At 44.4% G+C, this 15,998-nt stretch overlaps 1 protein-coding gene across 2 annotated transcripts; it reads left to right on the top strand.

The window, feature by feature from the left end:
* The first annotated feature begins 2,412 nt into the window (after window positions 1-2,412).
* nemp1 (nuclear envelope integral membrane protein 1) lies at window positions 2,413-15,873 on the top strand. 2 transcript variants are annotated; one of them, XM_015344329.2, is made up of 10 exons: window positions 2,413-2,571; window positions 3,700-3,821; window positions 4,140-4,359; window positions 5,134-5,206; window positions 6,381-6,474; window positions 6,668-6,782; window positions 7,194-7,419; window positions 8,280-8,333; window positions 9,741-9,914; window positions 10,525-15,873. In XM_015344329.2, exons 1-10 carry the CDS (start codon window positions 2,466-2,468, stop codon window positions 10,724-10,726), a joined length of 1,386 nt encoding a protein of 461 aa, XP_015199815.2. In that variant the 5' UTR covers window positions 2,413-2,465; the 3' UTR covers window positions 10,727-15,873. The 2 variants fall into 2 exon arrangements, with proteins under 2 accessions (XP_015199815.2, XP_015199816.2); XM_015344330.2 differs by lacking the exon at window positions 8,280-8,333 and having other exon boundaries at window positions 2,415-2,571.
* Window positions 15,874-15,998: the final 125 nt, after the last annotated feature.

The raw sequence follows: 15,998 nt of genomic DNA, 5'->3' as shown, positions 1-15,998 counted from the left end.
GCAATATGTAATATGACAAAAACCCATCTATTTATAATGAATCGGTTATTTATAGTGGGTAAATATCACATAAACGAGACAAAATAGTCTAATGTGACTCCCCTCTTTAATGATTATAACGTGGAAATGCAGTATTACTTAAACTCCATTAAAACATGAAAAGTAACAAAAAAACACAACTGACGTACTGTGCAAACATAACTTATTGTGTTCGTTTGCAATTATATCTTCTGCTCTTTTATTGGTTCATTTATATTTTTTTCTGGGCTCCTCTTCTCCCGTGTTCAATTCAAGTTTGAAATAAACTACCGGTTCATCCAAAACACGTCTCTGCACGCCGCTCACACTCATAACAAAAATCAGTCCTGGACAGACTTTAATACTGTTCATTCAGAGGCGTTCCGTTTCCGGAGTTTATAGCCTAATTTATCTGGCCTATGACGTATCGTTTTTTTAACGAGATGTATGATTTGTTTAATGTAATAATTATATATTGTCAGTTTTGCGCGGATACATGAAACACTTTGTTTCCCACAGGGAATTATCGATGCCTGATACAGATACCAAACAACAAGGCGGAGAGACGAGACGATCAGTCCGTGTTTAGGAAAATGACGAGAACAGACGCACGGTCTCTGTCCTTTCTTCCCATTGAAGTGTCTCATGATTTCAAGAAGTAAACAAAAAGTCGTTCAACCGAGCAGGGGGCAATATTTCTGGTTTTGAGTGTTCTCGGGTGTGTGGGTGTGTTCGCACATCTGGAATGAGAGCCGTGACGTTTGTCTCCGTAGGCCTGTGTGTGTGTCTGTGTGCTTAAACAACTTGTGTAATGAAGGCGCTGATGTGTGTGGGCAGAGGAGGAAGTGTAGAATAAAGAAGATTATTTATGGAGGGTGGTGAAGTTGCCTCAGTCACGGGAGAGGATGGCAGAGGCTGAGCGGACTCCAGTGTCCTTAAAGCTACGCAGCAGTTGCGTGATCAGTTACACAGGCATTAGAAGCGTGCAGGTGTGTAACATGACAGGCCACCACGTTAAAGACGCGATCTTGAGCGCGCATTCACCCTCTCGCTTCATTTGACTCGGGATTGAGCGTGCGGTTTACGGCTGTCCAGTCTCGGCCCTGGATCCGAGTCTGCGGGGCTTCTGGGTTTCGCTAGACCGGGCGTTCCTGGAGGTGCTTTTACACAGAAACAACTCCGGATGGCTGGGAGCTGTGAAGCACCACGCAACGCAGGAAATGTGCAGTATTGGGAAAAACACGTTTTCACAATCCCCCAAATGCTGTTTTTACGGTAGGGGGAAATATTTAGGAGTTGCAACACCGCTCTGAAGCACACTCCAGGCCGGTGGTCCTCACTGGGGGTCATATAGGACTTGTTCACCCCCCCTAAAGCAGGGCTCCCCAGCCCTGTTCCGATGACCCACACACCTGCTGGTTCTCTTTCCAGCCGAGCCCTTAGTCACCCTATCAGACCGTTTATTGACTTAATAATAATAGTGGGATTAATTTGAACTGTTCGCTCCCAGCTCTTAAACATGTGGGAGCTTTAGCCGGTGTATTTTGCACACACAAAAAAGAAAGAAAATCCCAAACCTGTGACTAGAAACAAAACGCAACCATTCAATTGAAGCAGTGTCTTCGATCAGTGCAGGCTTCAATGACCTCACGAAGGTGGGACAGGAGGGATTCTAGCAGCGTGGATGACCAGGAACCAGGACTGACTGGTTTATTACAGAAACCTTTTTTTTTTCAGATCTATTACACATTGAACAGTAGCTAAAACCACATGCAACTCCGCCATTATACTACAGAGGATGATACAAAATAAGACCTTTCAGTGTGTGTATTGTAACTCCATTAATTTCATTTTTTGCCCCATCAGTAAGCCACAGGTGTAAAGCAAGAGCTACTCCAGAGCTCAGACAAAAACTGGTCCAGTTAAGACAGTGATTTGCCGTTTTAGCTCGCTAGGATCTGAGAAATTAAAGACTCTACTGACACAGCTCCCGCAACATAGCCCATGTGCCCTCGCGGTGACTTTCACGGGCCACCCACTGTGAGACAATATCAGATTTTTTCAACTATCTCTTGCACTGAAAAAATGTTAATGTATAACGTAATCCCCGTTTATGTGTTTTTCTTGCGATTTAAGAGTTCCGTGGATCCAGTTTACTGACTATTACGTAACGGTCTGCCCCACCGCCCCTGCCTTCCAGATCCAGCAAGGTTGAGTGACGCTCAATCTGTTATTGTTGTTCCAGTTGACGAATCATCTAATTGGACCCGCCTCCCAGCAATTTACTTTCACAATGATTGGTCTGCCCTCAGTGCACTCTCCTATTCTCATTGGTCGATTTTGTGGAAAGCAGGGCAGAGTTCTGCTCTTTGATTTGTTGCAGCCGCGTTTCTCAAATCGGTTGCTAGGCGAAGGAGCCAGCAAGTGCTTGTGCGCGTTTGTCTGTCATGGCGGGAGAGATGAAATGGATGGAAGAATTTGATTTTAAAAGCGTGAAAACTGTGGCTGTCTTCCTCTGTTTCGTGTTGCTGTGCCTCCCGACCATTACCTCAGGTACGAAGCCACTAACGGTTCATATTTTTTTAAATTTAAATTTAAACTCAGGGCATGACAGGGGAGTTCCCGTTTGATTGTGAAACTCTGATATTGTAGGAAGTAATGAATATGGATGTCTCGTCCAAACCAAGTCTCTAGTTTTTGGAAAAGTTAAGGAATACGGTTAGAAAAAGAGCGGAGTTTATTGAAACTTATTATTTAAATTGATTAAATCCAAGTATTTAAAACCTGCCTATCTGGAAAAGTTGACGCTTTAGTTAGGCATTAATCTCGGACAGTTATCGATTAACGGTACCGTGGGTTTCAGGAAGTGCCGGCGCGTCTGCCCGTTCTCATTTCAAGGTAGCACTTAAAAGGCCTAAATTAGATCGCCAATGGCTTAATCGAACAGTTTACAGATATTTTCCAACTCTTCAGGCGCTGCTGTTTTAAAGAAACCCAAAACCTTCAGATTTCCCGCAGGCCCGGAATTGATGGCTGTTAGTGTAAAAGGTGCTTAATGATGTTGGTGCTGCAATATGAAAGTATTACCTTAAGAAAACAAAATATGGAGGCATTGTGAAAAGATTCTTTTTTCAGTGCAGCGCCTTACCTGTCTTTCCCCTGAGTTGTTACACTGCACAATTTAAAGAAGGCAATTCGGGTGTTGTAAATCACGTTTTCCATGCTATCTGGTAAAGAAATGGGGAAAAATGAAAAAAAAAACAGGATTACGGAAATTGCAGTATCACACAAAAAATGAAAAGACAAATCTAAATGTGCTGTGTCTTTGTATAATCTCATGTATACCTGCAACTTGTGGATTTAATATATGACTAATATAGGAATTTTAGAATGTTGTTTTTAGTAGATGTGATAGTTAGCACGTGGTGTGGGCTTATGCTGGAGTCTACACCTTGTGCGATGGATGTATCATCTGTTTCCCTGAAATAGTGGTTTAAGTAAGTGTGTTCGACAAAGGTGACAAAGTAACAGGAATAGGTGCAGTTCGAAACTGAAGTCTGCGTGGTTAGTAAGTCCTTAAGCATGGAATTGGAAAACGCAGAAGTTCCCTTCGGCGGTTTTAAAAGGACACCAGCTTTTTAAATTGCTCTCCTGCCACTTTTCTGTTTTTGTATCTCGCAGGTGATGAGCTGCCCATCATCTCAATCAAGGATGGAGAGGCGCTCAAGAAGCTTAATCCTCAGCGCTTCTGTTACTACAACCACCTGCAGCCTGGCTGGAAGGAGACCTGGACTAGAATACAGGTAAGCTTTTGCACTGGTCACCTGTCGACATCTGTTTTACCCCGTGTAAGCTGGTAAAAAGATCTTAAAAGTTCCCCAACAGGCTGTGATGGGGGGGGGGATGGTGGACATGCCTGTTTCGTGCCCTTAAGTGATGGCCATGTCCCGTGGCATCACACCATGGAATTAATTTTGTGCTGTTTCTTGCAATGTACTGTGTTTCTTAGTTGCTTTCTGTGTTAACCAGTTTCATCAGAGCGAAACGAAAACCAGATTTTGATCCGGTCTATTTGCACGATACTTGTTCCTCTGGAAACGTGGCGTTGCTCTTGGTGGCAGATCCAGGTGCGGAGCTCCAGTCGGCTCAAGGTGACAGTGGCGCAGGACGAGCAGGAGCTGAAGGAGCTGGAGCAGCTCACCCTCTGGAGCCTCTTCCAGTACATCCTGAAGGAGGGCTCCAACGAGACCAGCATTGCCGTCAGCCTGTTCCGGAACAAGACCTGCTTCCGAGTGGAGCCGACCGACACCAGCACCGGCTATGTTGTGCAGCTCACTCGCAGTAAGAGCCCCGGCGCGTAGAGAGAGAGGCTGAGCTCGGGTCCCGTTATTAGCCTTTTTACCCATAGCAGGTGATATGCTTAATTCAACAGGGCTGTTGTAGTGAATGAATGCCAGGATCACATAAGTAAGGCTCCACAGACTTGTCCAGCAGCCCGATCCTTGACTGATTTTACAAGCATCTCCCAGTGCTTTATATATTAATATAAAAATCAACACATTGCACTGACAGTAAGCCACAGTGTTTCTCCATTTCATCAGTACAGCCCTGGTGAGTACCTGGCAGACCTTGACACAGATCAGCAGGGGGAGTCTTGTTTCTCCATATGCTTATAGGCGTTATAAAAAAGTTGAGGAAGCTTCGTACCTACTACATCTGTTAACTACAACAATAGCCCGAGACAAGGAATTTTCATCCTTTCGGCGCTGTAAAGATCAGAATGACATTTGTCGGTACAACTGGAAATGTGTGCTTAATGCGCTTTCATAAGACTGCACTGCAGCAACTGGAAGTGGGAGGATGGGCAGTTTTCTCTTTTGATTACATGTAGTTAATCAAAAGTGTTTTGGGCACCTGCAGTGGTTTAAGTTGTAATTGTTTGTGTTTTATGTGAATTCATTTCCCGATCTTACAAATGTAAAATTGCACGAACATTGAAATGCCTACCGTGCTCTGTAACGGGGCCATGCGTAGGCAACAGTAATCTTGAGAAGACGGACCTCCCAGCACCGCTGTGCAATCAGAAAATTCTAAGGATGCTTTTTCCCCCCCCAGGATTTGACATTTGCCTGTTCATGGTCTTCCTGGCTGGTTTATTCCTGTTTTTCTACGCAAATGCACTAAGCAGGTAATCCCATTCTATTTTCCATGCTGCCACGCGAAAGTCGAAGTGCCTTTCAAAGTCGTGTGTTGTTTCCTTGCACTGCTTTATTTTTAGTGACCTGATGGTTCTTATTTTGCCCTTGCTGAGGAGATGTGCCTCAGTGCAGCGTGCTGAGCTCTGCCCTGATCCCAGGGTCTCTGGGTCTTAGTTATCTTTGTAGCTATTAGGATGGACTCGGGCACATTGTTAGGAGTTTGATCCATTTCAGGATTTCTGGGTCACAGGCCCTCGGTTAAGTGCAACCGAAGGTTGTTACTAAGGGATTGTTTTTATTTATCTTTTATATAACACCATGATGATCTCAAAATCATTGTAATCATAATACTTATGACCTCATGCCTTTACTTTCTCTGCAACCTAGTAGTAAGTCAAAGCACTGATGACCTTGCATCTAAAAATAAGTGTTTTAAACACAAACACTTCTTTAGTTAATAGCGTGTCCTTTTAATTCTGACTTACCGGAAGGCAGATGGGTGAGGGACCCCTCTTCAGGAGACCAGGAAATGAATCAGAGTCTGGGCTACAGAGGAGAAGCGATCATCAGGTTTTTATTTCAGCCGAAGTTATGGCACAATAGCATGAGAGGAAGAAAACGTTTTTTTTTCTTTTCCGTCAGTTTCCCCTGGCTGAGCAGTCTCTATAGCCAGAATTGTAAATTACAATTCTCATTTCCACACCAACACCCCCCACCACCCCCCTCTCCAGCAGCTGGATGACTTTCCATTCTTGCCTTTCCCTTATCAAAAACATTTTGGTTGCCTGAACTCTGTGCGTTTCATATCGGAATTACAAGGACATATTGTTAACAAAAGATGCATTTAATAAACAGCCTTTTAACGATGCAAGGTTATGGGTGCTTTGAATCTCTACTAGGATGCACAGAAAGTACAGGCAGAAGGTTACAAGTGTAATGGTCACAATGATATTGAGATTAGACATATTTTATATGACACCATGATAAAAACAGACCTTCGTTATATTATTCCAAGTAAATGGGTGAAGACAAGTGAGCACAGATATGTTCTTGAATCCAGATTACAGTAGAATGTGTAGAAGAGTTGGGTCCCAATGAGACACACCCAGGGTCTCATTTCAGTTCCTAGATGACTCTGATGGTGATTTTTACATTTTCTTGCAGGAGTCAGGTTTTCTTCTACTCTGCAGGCATGAGTACTGGGTTGATCGCTTCCCTCATTATTCTGATCTTCATTGTGGCCAGGTTCTTACCAAAGGTAAGTTCCCTGGGGAGGACAAGCTTGTCTCTAGCCATGGCCCAGTACCTGGAGGGCACTATTTATACTTGTACTCAGTCCTGCCAGGTGTTTACTGTACATTTACCTTGTACTATATGGGATGAAAAACATTTTGGTACCAATGTAGACAATTCTTTTATTTTTCCCTTGTCTTTGCTGCCTCTCTCCCCAGAAAAGTCCCTTTTTTGTGCTGATATTTGGAGGCTGGTCCTTCTCCCTCTACCTCATCCAGATGGTGTTCAGGAACCTGCAGGTCATCCTCCGTGAGCACTGGCACTATGCTGTTGGTGAGCTCTTCCTTGCTGCAAGCGGACTGCTGTGTCTCTGAACACAGACTTCCATGCTGACACAGTTGCTCCAGGAGCCAGGTGACCTCTGTGTCTCTCTGTTGTCCTTGACTAGTAAAATTAAAACTTCATTGTAGTTGGGAAACATGCAGTGGTCCTTCTGCTTTGATCCTGGGTACCCCCGATTCTTCCAGTTTTGTAGATGACTTCATTTAGTGGCTAAACATGATAATCTCAACCACTCAGTCCTATAGTTTTAGCAAGAGTGTTTTGAGAAAAGATCAGAAAGTCCTGTGGCATTTCTGGACTAGTGTCAAAGACTTTGTGTTGGGGAAATTTCTGTGTGAATGTGCTTGGTAAATGAGTTGCCACTGTTGTCTATGCCTGATGTGGAGTGTTGCTGTTTTTCAGGCTACGTGTCAGTAGTGGGGTTCATCAGCTTTGCCGTGTGCTACCGGCACGGCCCCCTGGTGGAGGAACGCAGCATTAACATCCTGTCCTGGACACTGCAGCTGCTTGGCTTGTTCCTGGTGTACATTGGCATCCAGGTCCAGCAGGTGGCGCTGGCACTCATCATTGCTGCCTTCTGTTCCAAGAATCTCGAGTACCCAGTCCGCTTGGGCGTGGCCTTGTGCAGGTATGACCATTCTCCTCAAGTGCTCCTGCAGAAAGAGCCTGCTGCTATGAATGGCATGGGACCTGGGACCTTTATATAGCTCTTGTAAATCTGTCCCAAAAATCCAGGAAAATTTGTTCTTTTGCTCCTCCCTAGACCTTGTATTTTGTCAATTTATTTGCATTAAGATACAAAGCTTGACATTGCAGGCTAGTGTTACTACTATATGTGACTTGCATAGGCCCACTGCTCTTAAAACAATTCTGAATTCTTCACATCACCTTGCCTGGTGGCCTCAGGGGGTTTCCTGAGCTTTTTGCATGTGAGGTGAGCCATCCTCAACAGTTCATCTTCAGCAGCTCATCACAGGCAAACTGTCTGAAGTGAAAGTCTGTCCCCAGTGGTGGTGAATGGGGACAACGATTGTGTACTATGGACAAGATGCATGTTGCATACAATATGCTGTTTTCCCCAAGCAGGAGAGCAAGTATTGGAGTGAGTCTGCCGGCATCTCACTGCAAGTCTTCGGAAAGTGTTTATCCATGAAAAACGTAGCACTTTTTGCCTAGACAACCAGTATATATCGTCAAGATACTCCAACTGCTTTCATTTTCAATAACTCATTTTGTTTACAGCATCTTTTGTTATTATTCAGTTATTTTACAGCAGTTTAATGAATGAGGACAAAGGTTGCAGTGCAGAAAAACAGTTCACAGCAAACACGGAGTATGTTGTATGTTCTCTAGTTGGCCGTATTTAACACCAGTTTAATTATGCGGTTTTGCTAACCTGTGCATGAAATGCCTTCAGTTGCTTGTCAGTTTCACCATGTTGTACATGGTGTGGATATGGAACTGCAGTACTTGTCCTTGTTTTTTGAGGGCCTGGAGAAGAATTTGTCAGAGAGGCAGAGACATACGATTTGCTGCTCCCAGGTGACAAATCACTGACGATGAGCTGCTGGTGTCAGCCGTGAATTGTTGGTGATCAGTCGTCATTGATCACTAGGGCTTTGCATTTTCGATCGTCATTAAGGAAAAATAAACCCACCTGCCTGTCATTGCTTTTTGTGGCAGTTTTTTTTATTATCTTGAAGCAGTTCCGTTTAGATGAGCTTAATTGTATTTTCTCATTAGTTTGGGGAAAAAAACCCTCACTCTGTATATAATGGAAAAAACGTCAAACAGCATCAACTGATTTTTAAAACGTATAAAGGTTGTCAAAATGCATTTCATCGTTTAGTTTTTTTTGGCATCAATTCTGAGTTTTTTTGGGGAAAAAGCTTTCATAAAGAAGTCCTTCTCTCAGTGTGAAGTAAAAAAATTCATTCAAGACATTAACATTGACAAAAGATTTTAATAGGAAAGTGGTGAGAAAGCTGCTAGATTTTTTGCCTGTCACTATTGAAAATGCACAGGTCTAGTGATAGGTTGTTGGTGGTGTGTTGTCTGGGACCAGTGGTGTTCACTGTGTGTGTGCTCTGCACTTTTCTGTGGTCAGTAAGTGCTGTGTGTTTTGTGTGTGAGGCTGTGCTCACTTAGTGCTCTGTGTTGCACTTGTGTGTGTGTGGGGGGCTGCGCTCACTCAGTGCTGTGTGTCGCACTCGTGTGTGTGTGTGTGGGGGGCTGTGCTCACTCAGTACTGTGTCGCACTCGTGTATGTGTGTGTGGGGGGCTGCGCTCACTCAGTACTGTGTGCCGCACTCGTGTATGTGTGTGTGGGGGGCTGCGCTCACTCAGTGCTGTGTGTCGCACTCGTGTGTGTGTGTGGGGGGCTGTGCTCACTCAGTACTGTGTGTCGCACTCGTGTATGTGTGTGTGGGGGGCTGTGCTCACTCAGTACTGTGTGTCGCACTCGTGTATGTGTGTATGGGGGGCTGCGCTCACTCAGTACTGTGTGTCGCACTCGTGTATGTGTGTAGGGGGCTGTGCTCACTTAGTGCTGTGTCGCACTCATGTATGTGTGTGTGGGGGGCTGCTCTCACTCAGTACTGTGTGTCGCACTCGTGTATGTGTGTGTGGGGGGCTGCTCTCACTCAGTACTGTGTGTCGCACTCGTGTATGTGTGTGGGGGGGGCTGTGCTCACTCAGTACTGTGTCGCACTCGTGTATGTGTGTGTGGGGGGCTGTGCTCACTCAGTACTGTGTGTCGCACTCGTGTATGGGGGGGGCTGTGCTCACTTAGTGCTGTGTCGCACTCATATGTATGTGTGTGTATGGTGGGGGGGGCGTGCTCACTTAGTTGTGTGTGTGTGTGGGATGGGCTGTGCTCACTCAGTACTGTGTGTTGCACTCGTGTGTGTGTCTGGCTGTGCTCAGTCAGTGCTGTGCTTTGTGCTGCAGACGTCTTACGAGCTGGAGGTGGACACCACAGCCCCGCCGGCTGCTGACAGAAGAGGAGTACCAGAAACAGGGGGAGGTGGAGACACAGCACGCCCTGGAGGAACTGCGGGAGTACTGCAACAGTCCAGAGTTCAAGGCCTGGAGAGCCGTCTCCAGACTCCAGTCCCCCAAAAGGTGAGAGTAGACCCCTAGGGTATGATGACCCCCTGCTGGTCAGCAATAGTGCATTCTGTCCTTCCATGACTGCAAGACATTATGGACACGGGCCGTCATCACACTAAGGTGGCGCAGTAGCATCTGCCCTTATTTGCTGACATTGTCTATTGGATTGTGTTCCTCGAGGTTCCATTTCTATATGTGCCGAGTTCGATATTGCGTGGTTTTGTCAACGCTTTTGTTTGATTAGACCATATAACTTTTTCTCTTCCTTTGTGTTCTTTATTTTTAACTGATTTTTTTTTATTTCATGCATGTGAAAACCTAAGAACACTCAGCGGTGTCAAATGCAGTTTCATGCAGAAAATCTCAGCTGTTTCATACTTGGACAATTTTAATATTGTGATCTATACAACCTTTCTCTCCACTCTCCTATGAATCAGGTGCATCTTCTAAATCTGATTTAAATCAGGTTTCCTTGAGAATAAAATCTTTAAAATAGAGCAAACAATTGGATGGTATCCACTGGGCTTGAGAGTTTTGACCCTGTTGACGAGCTCATTGTTGGTGTCTTCTGACCCCGGCTGCCGAAGGCTTATTCGTAAATGTGTTTGATGTGCCCATACAGGTTTGCGGATTTCATGGAGGGCTCTCCTCACCTGACACCCAATGAGGTCTCTGCTCACGCCCACGAGTACGACCTGGGGGGGTCCTTCTTGGAGAATGAGCTCTTTGGTGAGGATGAGGATGAAGAGGAGGAGGAGGAGGAGCGGATGTTGAAAACGGAGGAAGAAATGCTGCGACTACAGAACAACCACAGGAGGTTGTGACCCATCCCACACTCCCTCCTCGCCCTGTCCCCTGACTCACAGCTACAGCCTTAATATGCCAGTGCTAACACACTTAGTGTGAACACTGCAGTAAAAGAGCCTTTTTGTCTGGTCCCAGTGGATCCAGAGTCAGAGCTGATCAGGCCAGGGAGGGGGCTGTGCCCTTATCTCAGTGTGTACAAGACAATCTACCCAGAACATGTCCTGTCAAAAAGCAGGCTTTTTTCAGAGAAGAATTCTCAGGCCTATAACTTCCTGACTCTGGTAAATGTGCTCTTGCACATTTCATTTTTTATATATTTTTTTCTCGGTAAAATGAAAATCGTGTTTTTTTAATTATGTGCAACGAGCCTGGTTTCGGGAGATCAAAGTCAAGCATTCTTTTTTTCCCCCGTTTGGTTCATTTGACACGTCGCAGGTTGGAGGAGAGCTGTTTGTTTCGGGGGGATTGTTAAGGGGTTTAGGTTGTCATCAGTCTAAATGCTAATTTGTTCTAGGTCAGCTTCATCTCTTCAATAGCAAAAGTTTTAGATCAGTGTAACATACGCATTCAAGGAAGAACAAAGGATTTTTCATTTTCAGTCTTTCTGCCGATGCACTGCTTGAATGTAGATAAAGATGACTTATTTGATGATGCTGACAGATCCATGTTTAGTTTTTTCTTTTTAATCTCCCTGACTTCATTCATAATTATAAGTAGGATTGCAAATGCTAGGATATCCTTTAGGGTGTGGCTGCCGGAGATAGCCACTGCCTGTGTGTGCTGCACATTGGGGATCTGTCTTGTGTTGAAAACTGAGGATGACAGCTGGTCTCTTATGATTTACTGGGCAATCTTTCTGTATCGGTTTTAGAAATCCTCAAAAGGTGTCTTTTAATGATAGGAGGTTGCCCGTGGTGAACTTAGTCAGTGACCCAGGCCAAATCAAGTTAATTGTGTTGCAGTCTTTAGAATAACTTGTGAATGTGATGATTGCTTTATTTTTTGTTAGCTACACAAGAGGGGTTTGCCAGACTGGTCCAATTGACAGTTTCCGCCATCAGCTCTCCAGCAAGGCGTGTTGCAGACCTGGAGGAAAAAGTATCTTTCCACACTGTCTGGGAGATTCTGTGGGAACAAGAGTTACATTCTACAGAGCTTGATGTAGTGATGTCTCCACTTTACATTAAGAATAGGTTTACCGACCATGATTTGCTCTAGTCCCGGACTCTTACCTGGATGAATAGTAGGTAGTCCGAAATTAGTACTGATTAGGGTCTGTGAAACTACGGCTGATTGCTCCCTTCGTTTGAAAATGGAGTGGTAATAGGAAAACATCTTGCAGCCACTGGGGAATATATCACCAGGGTTTGGTCCCCGAAATGTCAGTCACAGTATAGCTGGCTCAGTGGATCTGTTTTATTAGTGGTGTTTTACAAATAAGGTGCTGTCTCATACAGGATTCAAACCAGGGATGATGTATTGTCCTGTTTTTTCAGAAAATGACATATTGACATTCTGTTAGAAATAAAAATAGCTAACATTTTATCCCCGTTTCTCTAAAACATACGAGCTCAAAAATGTGATTGTTTTTGGAGTCACAAACAAGGCTTGTGTTGTTATCAGTGGGTGTTTGAGTAATGGAGCTGCGCCGCCTCAGTTATCCCACGCCCTACGGATTTTGTTTTCTTAATTTGACAGGCTGGTGTCGTAAATTGATTATTCCACTAATTAAGGGCATAATACTGCCCCAGAGACTGCTGATTTGTGCCTTGAAACCAAAACCGGCCTGACGAGGGTGTCAGTGCCCCCCCCCCACCAAGGAATGTGTTAGAAATGGAAACACTGCTGTTTCACGAATCCAGTTAAAGCTGCAACCTTCCCAGAATGGGGGTAAAGGCTGATGCCCTGGTTCTGGGTGCTTGGGTCTCAGCAGTTGGGGTGCCGTATGCTCACCTGCAGAGCGGCAGTGTTGCTCCCCCAGGGACCTGCAGGTGTTTGTCAGTGGAGTTATTTCCATCGTCGGCATGCTGTGAGCAGCAGTGGTGGTGGTCAGTAACCAAGGACCTGAGCCACCTGGGCTCCACAGTGTTTCTGATTCACACGGCTAGCTTCCACAGACCCAGCGCGTTTAACTGGGCTGGGGGTTTTAAACTTTAGTTCTGGCCCTTAAGGCTTCAGTCACTCACCTGGAGGAAGTTGTAGGTTATAATGCAGCCATCATTTACAAGCTGATTCTTTCTTACCACTGTTTTTATGAGTGAACTATTTTTAGGGCTTCAGCTTATTTCCTGATGTTTGTTTTTAATTTTGTAGCTTCTTGTGTATAATTCATAGGTTTGTGTGTTCTTTTTGTCTTATTGTGTAGTGTACTCCGGGCAATAGATTAACTCTTTCACCGCAGAATTTGTGCTCGTGGCATTTCTGTTAAAAACCAATAGATAACTCTAAGATGATAAAGCAATAAAACATCTAGAATGAACTGGAAGAAATGAAAATGATCCAGGTAGCATAATCTGTAGTGTGCAGTCAAAGCAAGCTGGCCTGTGGCATGCAGTTGGAGGCAGTGAAAAGTCTAATTGTCTGAAACCTTTAGGTAGAAATTAAAAATAAAAGCTCAATTTCTCTTTTCAGTACTGCAAGCTGCTCTTCACATGTGCTTTGCCTGTTCCTAGTAGGCTGTCTGTGAGTAATGGCCTCTGAATGTGCCGTATTGCGAGAGCACTGTGCACGATGCATGCATGATGGCATAATAGTGGTCAGTGGTGCCAGTGTGTAGAGAAAGGGGTGTCCAGTCCTGGTCCTGGAGGGCTGGTGAATCCGAGAGTCTCCCAGGTGTCTTTAAAGTGGCAGCACCTGAAGAACTGGGAAGGACGGTTGAACTGGTCCAGTTAAAACGAGCTGATTGCTTGACGAGCCGGTTCAGGTCGAGTGCCCAGCTGGCACTTAATCAGCCATTCAGGACCAGCATATGGGATCACTGGTGTAGAGCCTCAGGTCACTGATCTCCTGCGCATCAGGCTTCCCAACAAGTAGAAGAAAATGCTGGGGGTCTCCATCTCTGGTGTGTTGTAGTGAAAGTTAGAGAAACTAACTTGTTTCTTACTTGTTTCGTGAGTGTGGAACAGTGATTGGGAATCTATTAATATTTTCCCCTTTAGTCATTTAAAAAAAAACCTTAGTCCAGTTTTCAGCTTCCATTTGCTCTGATTTTACCACCTTTGGTGCTGCTGAATTAATTGTCCCTGCAATCTTACGGCACTGGCAGTAGACCTCCATGTCAAGCAAACTACCTGCTTAAATCTTCTGACCATCCCGCCCAGGACGTCCCTGGGCCCTGCGCAAGCCAGATCTCTGTATGCAGCCCTCTTCAATTCAGCTATCGTTCAGGTTTTGTTTTCTAGATCGGTCTGAGGTTCACATCAAATGTGACAGCAGCCCGGGAACTCACTCGGGCGTATATCACTCCTCAAACAAAGGCTGGGTGCAAAAATGTCTCCTGACTAATAAATATGTTGTGAGAAAAACCGGGAGGGTTGGGTGGGGTTGCAAGTGATTGGTGAAGGAGGAGAGGAAATTCTTCTCCCATTTTTGCGGAATCCCCCAATAACAGATTCAAAGTGACCACTCGTTTTTTAGTTCTTCTAGCAAAGCCAAATCACGACAATCAATAAGCCAGTAACTCAGGTCAGTATACAGTAATGGTGCCTGGGAAAGTCAAATTCTATTGCTTTGAAAAAGCTTTTTGAGTTCTGTAACTTCACATGTATCTTTTTTTTTATTTTGTAGCTTCTCAAAAGGAATTTACAGACATGGGTGTTCTTTTTTTTTATTTTATGCATGTTGTGCTCCAGGCATTAATTTAACTCTTTCAATGCAGTTTGTACTCATGGTGTTGCAATTAAAAGCCAACAGCTAGGTCTTTGAATGTGTGAACAAAAACTTTGACTTCCTGTGGGTTTGTGTATGGTTTTACCCAGAGCAGCAGCTGAGTGGAAATGGGCCCTAGTCTGCAGGTTTGGCTAGTGGTAACAATTTTCAATACACTTTGTCCAATCAAAGCCTGTTAATATGGGCTTACAGGAAGGTCTTGTTAAAACATTGTCCTTGGAATGCCATGTAAGGCCATACATAAAACATGTGGTCCGTCTACAACAAGGTGTTCATCAGGTACGGTCTTTTCTATAGAGATTAATTTACTAAAAGCTTGCTTGCCTGGTCTTGCACGAGGGCTGTTCTTGTTTATTCGCAGAGCTCTTTGGCCCAAGGGCACCTCATACTGTAAGCGCTTTGCTGTTTCACAAGACTGTTTTGTTATGGCTCCGTCAGAGGCCGTTGTCCACACGGTGCGTGTCGCAGGCAGTTTCCTGGTGCCTTGAGATGTAGTAACCGAAGCCGTTCCCCGCGCTGTTTTGCAGTTTGACTCAATGGGAGGTGAAGAGTTTAAGTGACACTTCTGTTATGTTCATAATATCCATGTAGTGTAGTAGCCTCTCCAGCTCTGCAATATTCCAAGCTCTCTAGTGCACTACACTTGCTTTTAAAAATATTGGTGTGAATATTATAGACTTCCTTATCACTTACACTTATTACTAGTACCTTTTCAAGAGTGACTCAATACTGATTCATCCCAGTAAGCAGCAGGGAATGCTCCAGGTGGAATAAATGAGTTCAAGCAATAAGTGTTGATGAACAGGACTGTCGTGTTACAGTTATAGGCATTTAACCTCCGAAAAGCGGTTCTTATCCACATTTCTGAGAGCCGCCATGTGCAAGCCCACCCCTGGGCCCCAATGAACTGTGCGAATCTAATATGAGCAACACAAAGCCAATCGAGGCGTGGTCAGTGTGTCAGCCAGTTCGTTAAATCGAAAGTTTTTTTTCATTTCCAAGGTCTGAATGGGTTACTCATTATTAGATACAGGAAATTACTATGGAGTTACATTGATTGTAACACAGCATTCGTGTGTGCAAAGTTCAAAGTATTTGGAATCTGTTGTGGAATGTTCGGTATTGCCGGTCTCTCTCTCTTTCTGGAATCTTGTTGACATGTACAGTTCTTGTTTGTCGTGTTTATATATATCCCAAAAAACTTGTACATATTCAGATTAATCTTTATTTCTTTACTAGATTATTTTGACTGAAATAAATTATTTTAAAACTCCAATATCGTCTTAACTTATGTTTTGTTTTTGTAGCGAACTGTTCCTTAAAACCTCTGTTTACCAGGGTTGTCTGATGTTGGTCCTGGAGGGCCGGTGTATCGGCAGGTTTTCCTGAAGAGCAGTTAAT

This window comes from Lepisosteus oculatus, chromosome 1 (genome assembly GCF_040954835.1).
Source record: "Lepisosteus oculatus isolate fLepOcu1 chromosome 1, fLepOcu1.hap2, whole genome shotgun sequence".
NCBI classification, from domain to species: Eukaryota; Metazoa; Chordata; class Actinopteri; order Semionotiformes; family Lepisosteidae; genus Lepisosteus; species Lepisosteus oculatus.
The sequence above is the reverse complement of the archived record's forward strand: the minus strand, read 5'-3'. Positions and strand labels throughout refer to the sequence as shown.

Coding starts and splice junctions, on each gene's coding strand:
- nemp1 (XM_015344329.2), top strand. CDS start 2,466: ATGGCGGGAGAGATGAAATGGATGGAAGAATTTGATTTTAAAAGCGTG. Junction 2,572..3,699: donor CCTCCCGACCATTACCTCAG/GTACGAAGCCAC, acceptor TGTATCTCGCAG/GTGATGAGCTGCCCATCATC. Junction 6,783..7,193: donor GCACTGGCACTATGCTGTTG/GTGAGCTCTTCC, acceptor GCTGTTTTTCAG/GCTACGTGTCAGTAGTGGGG.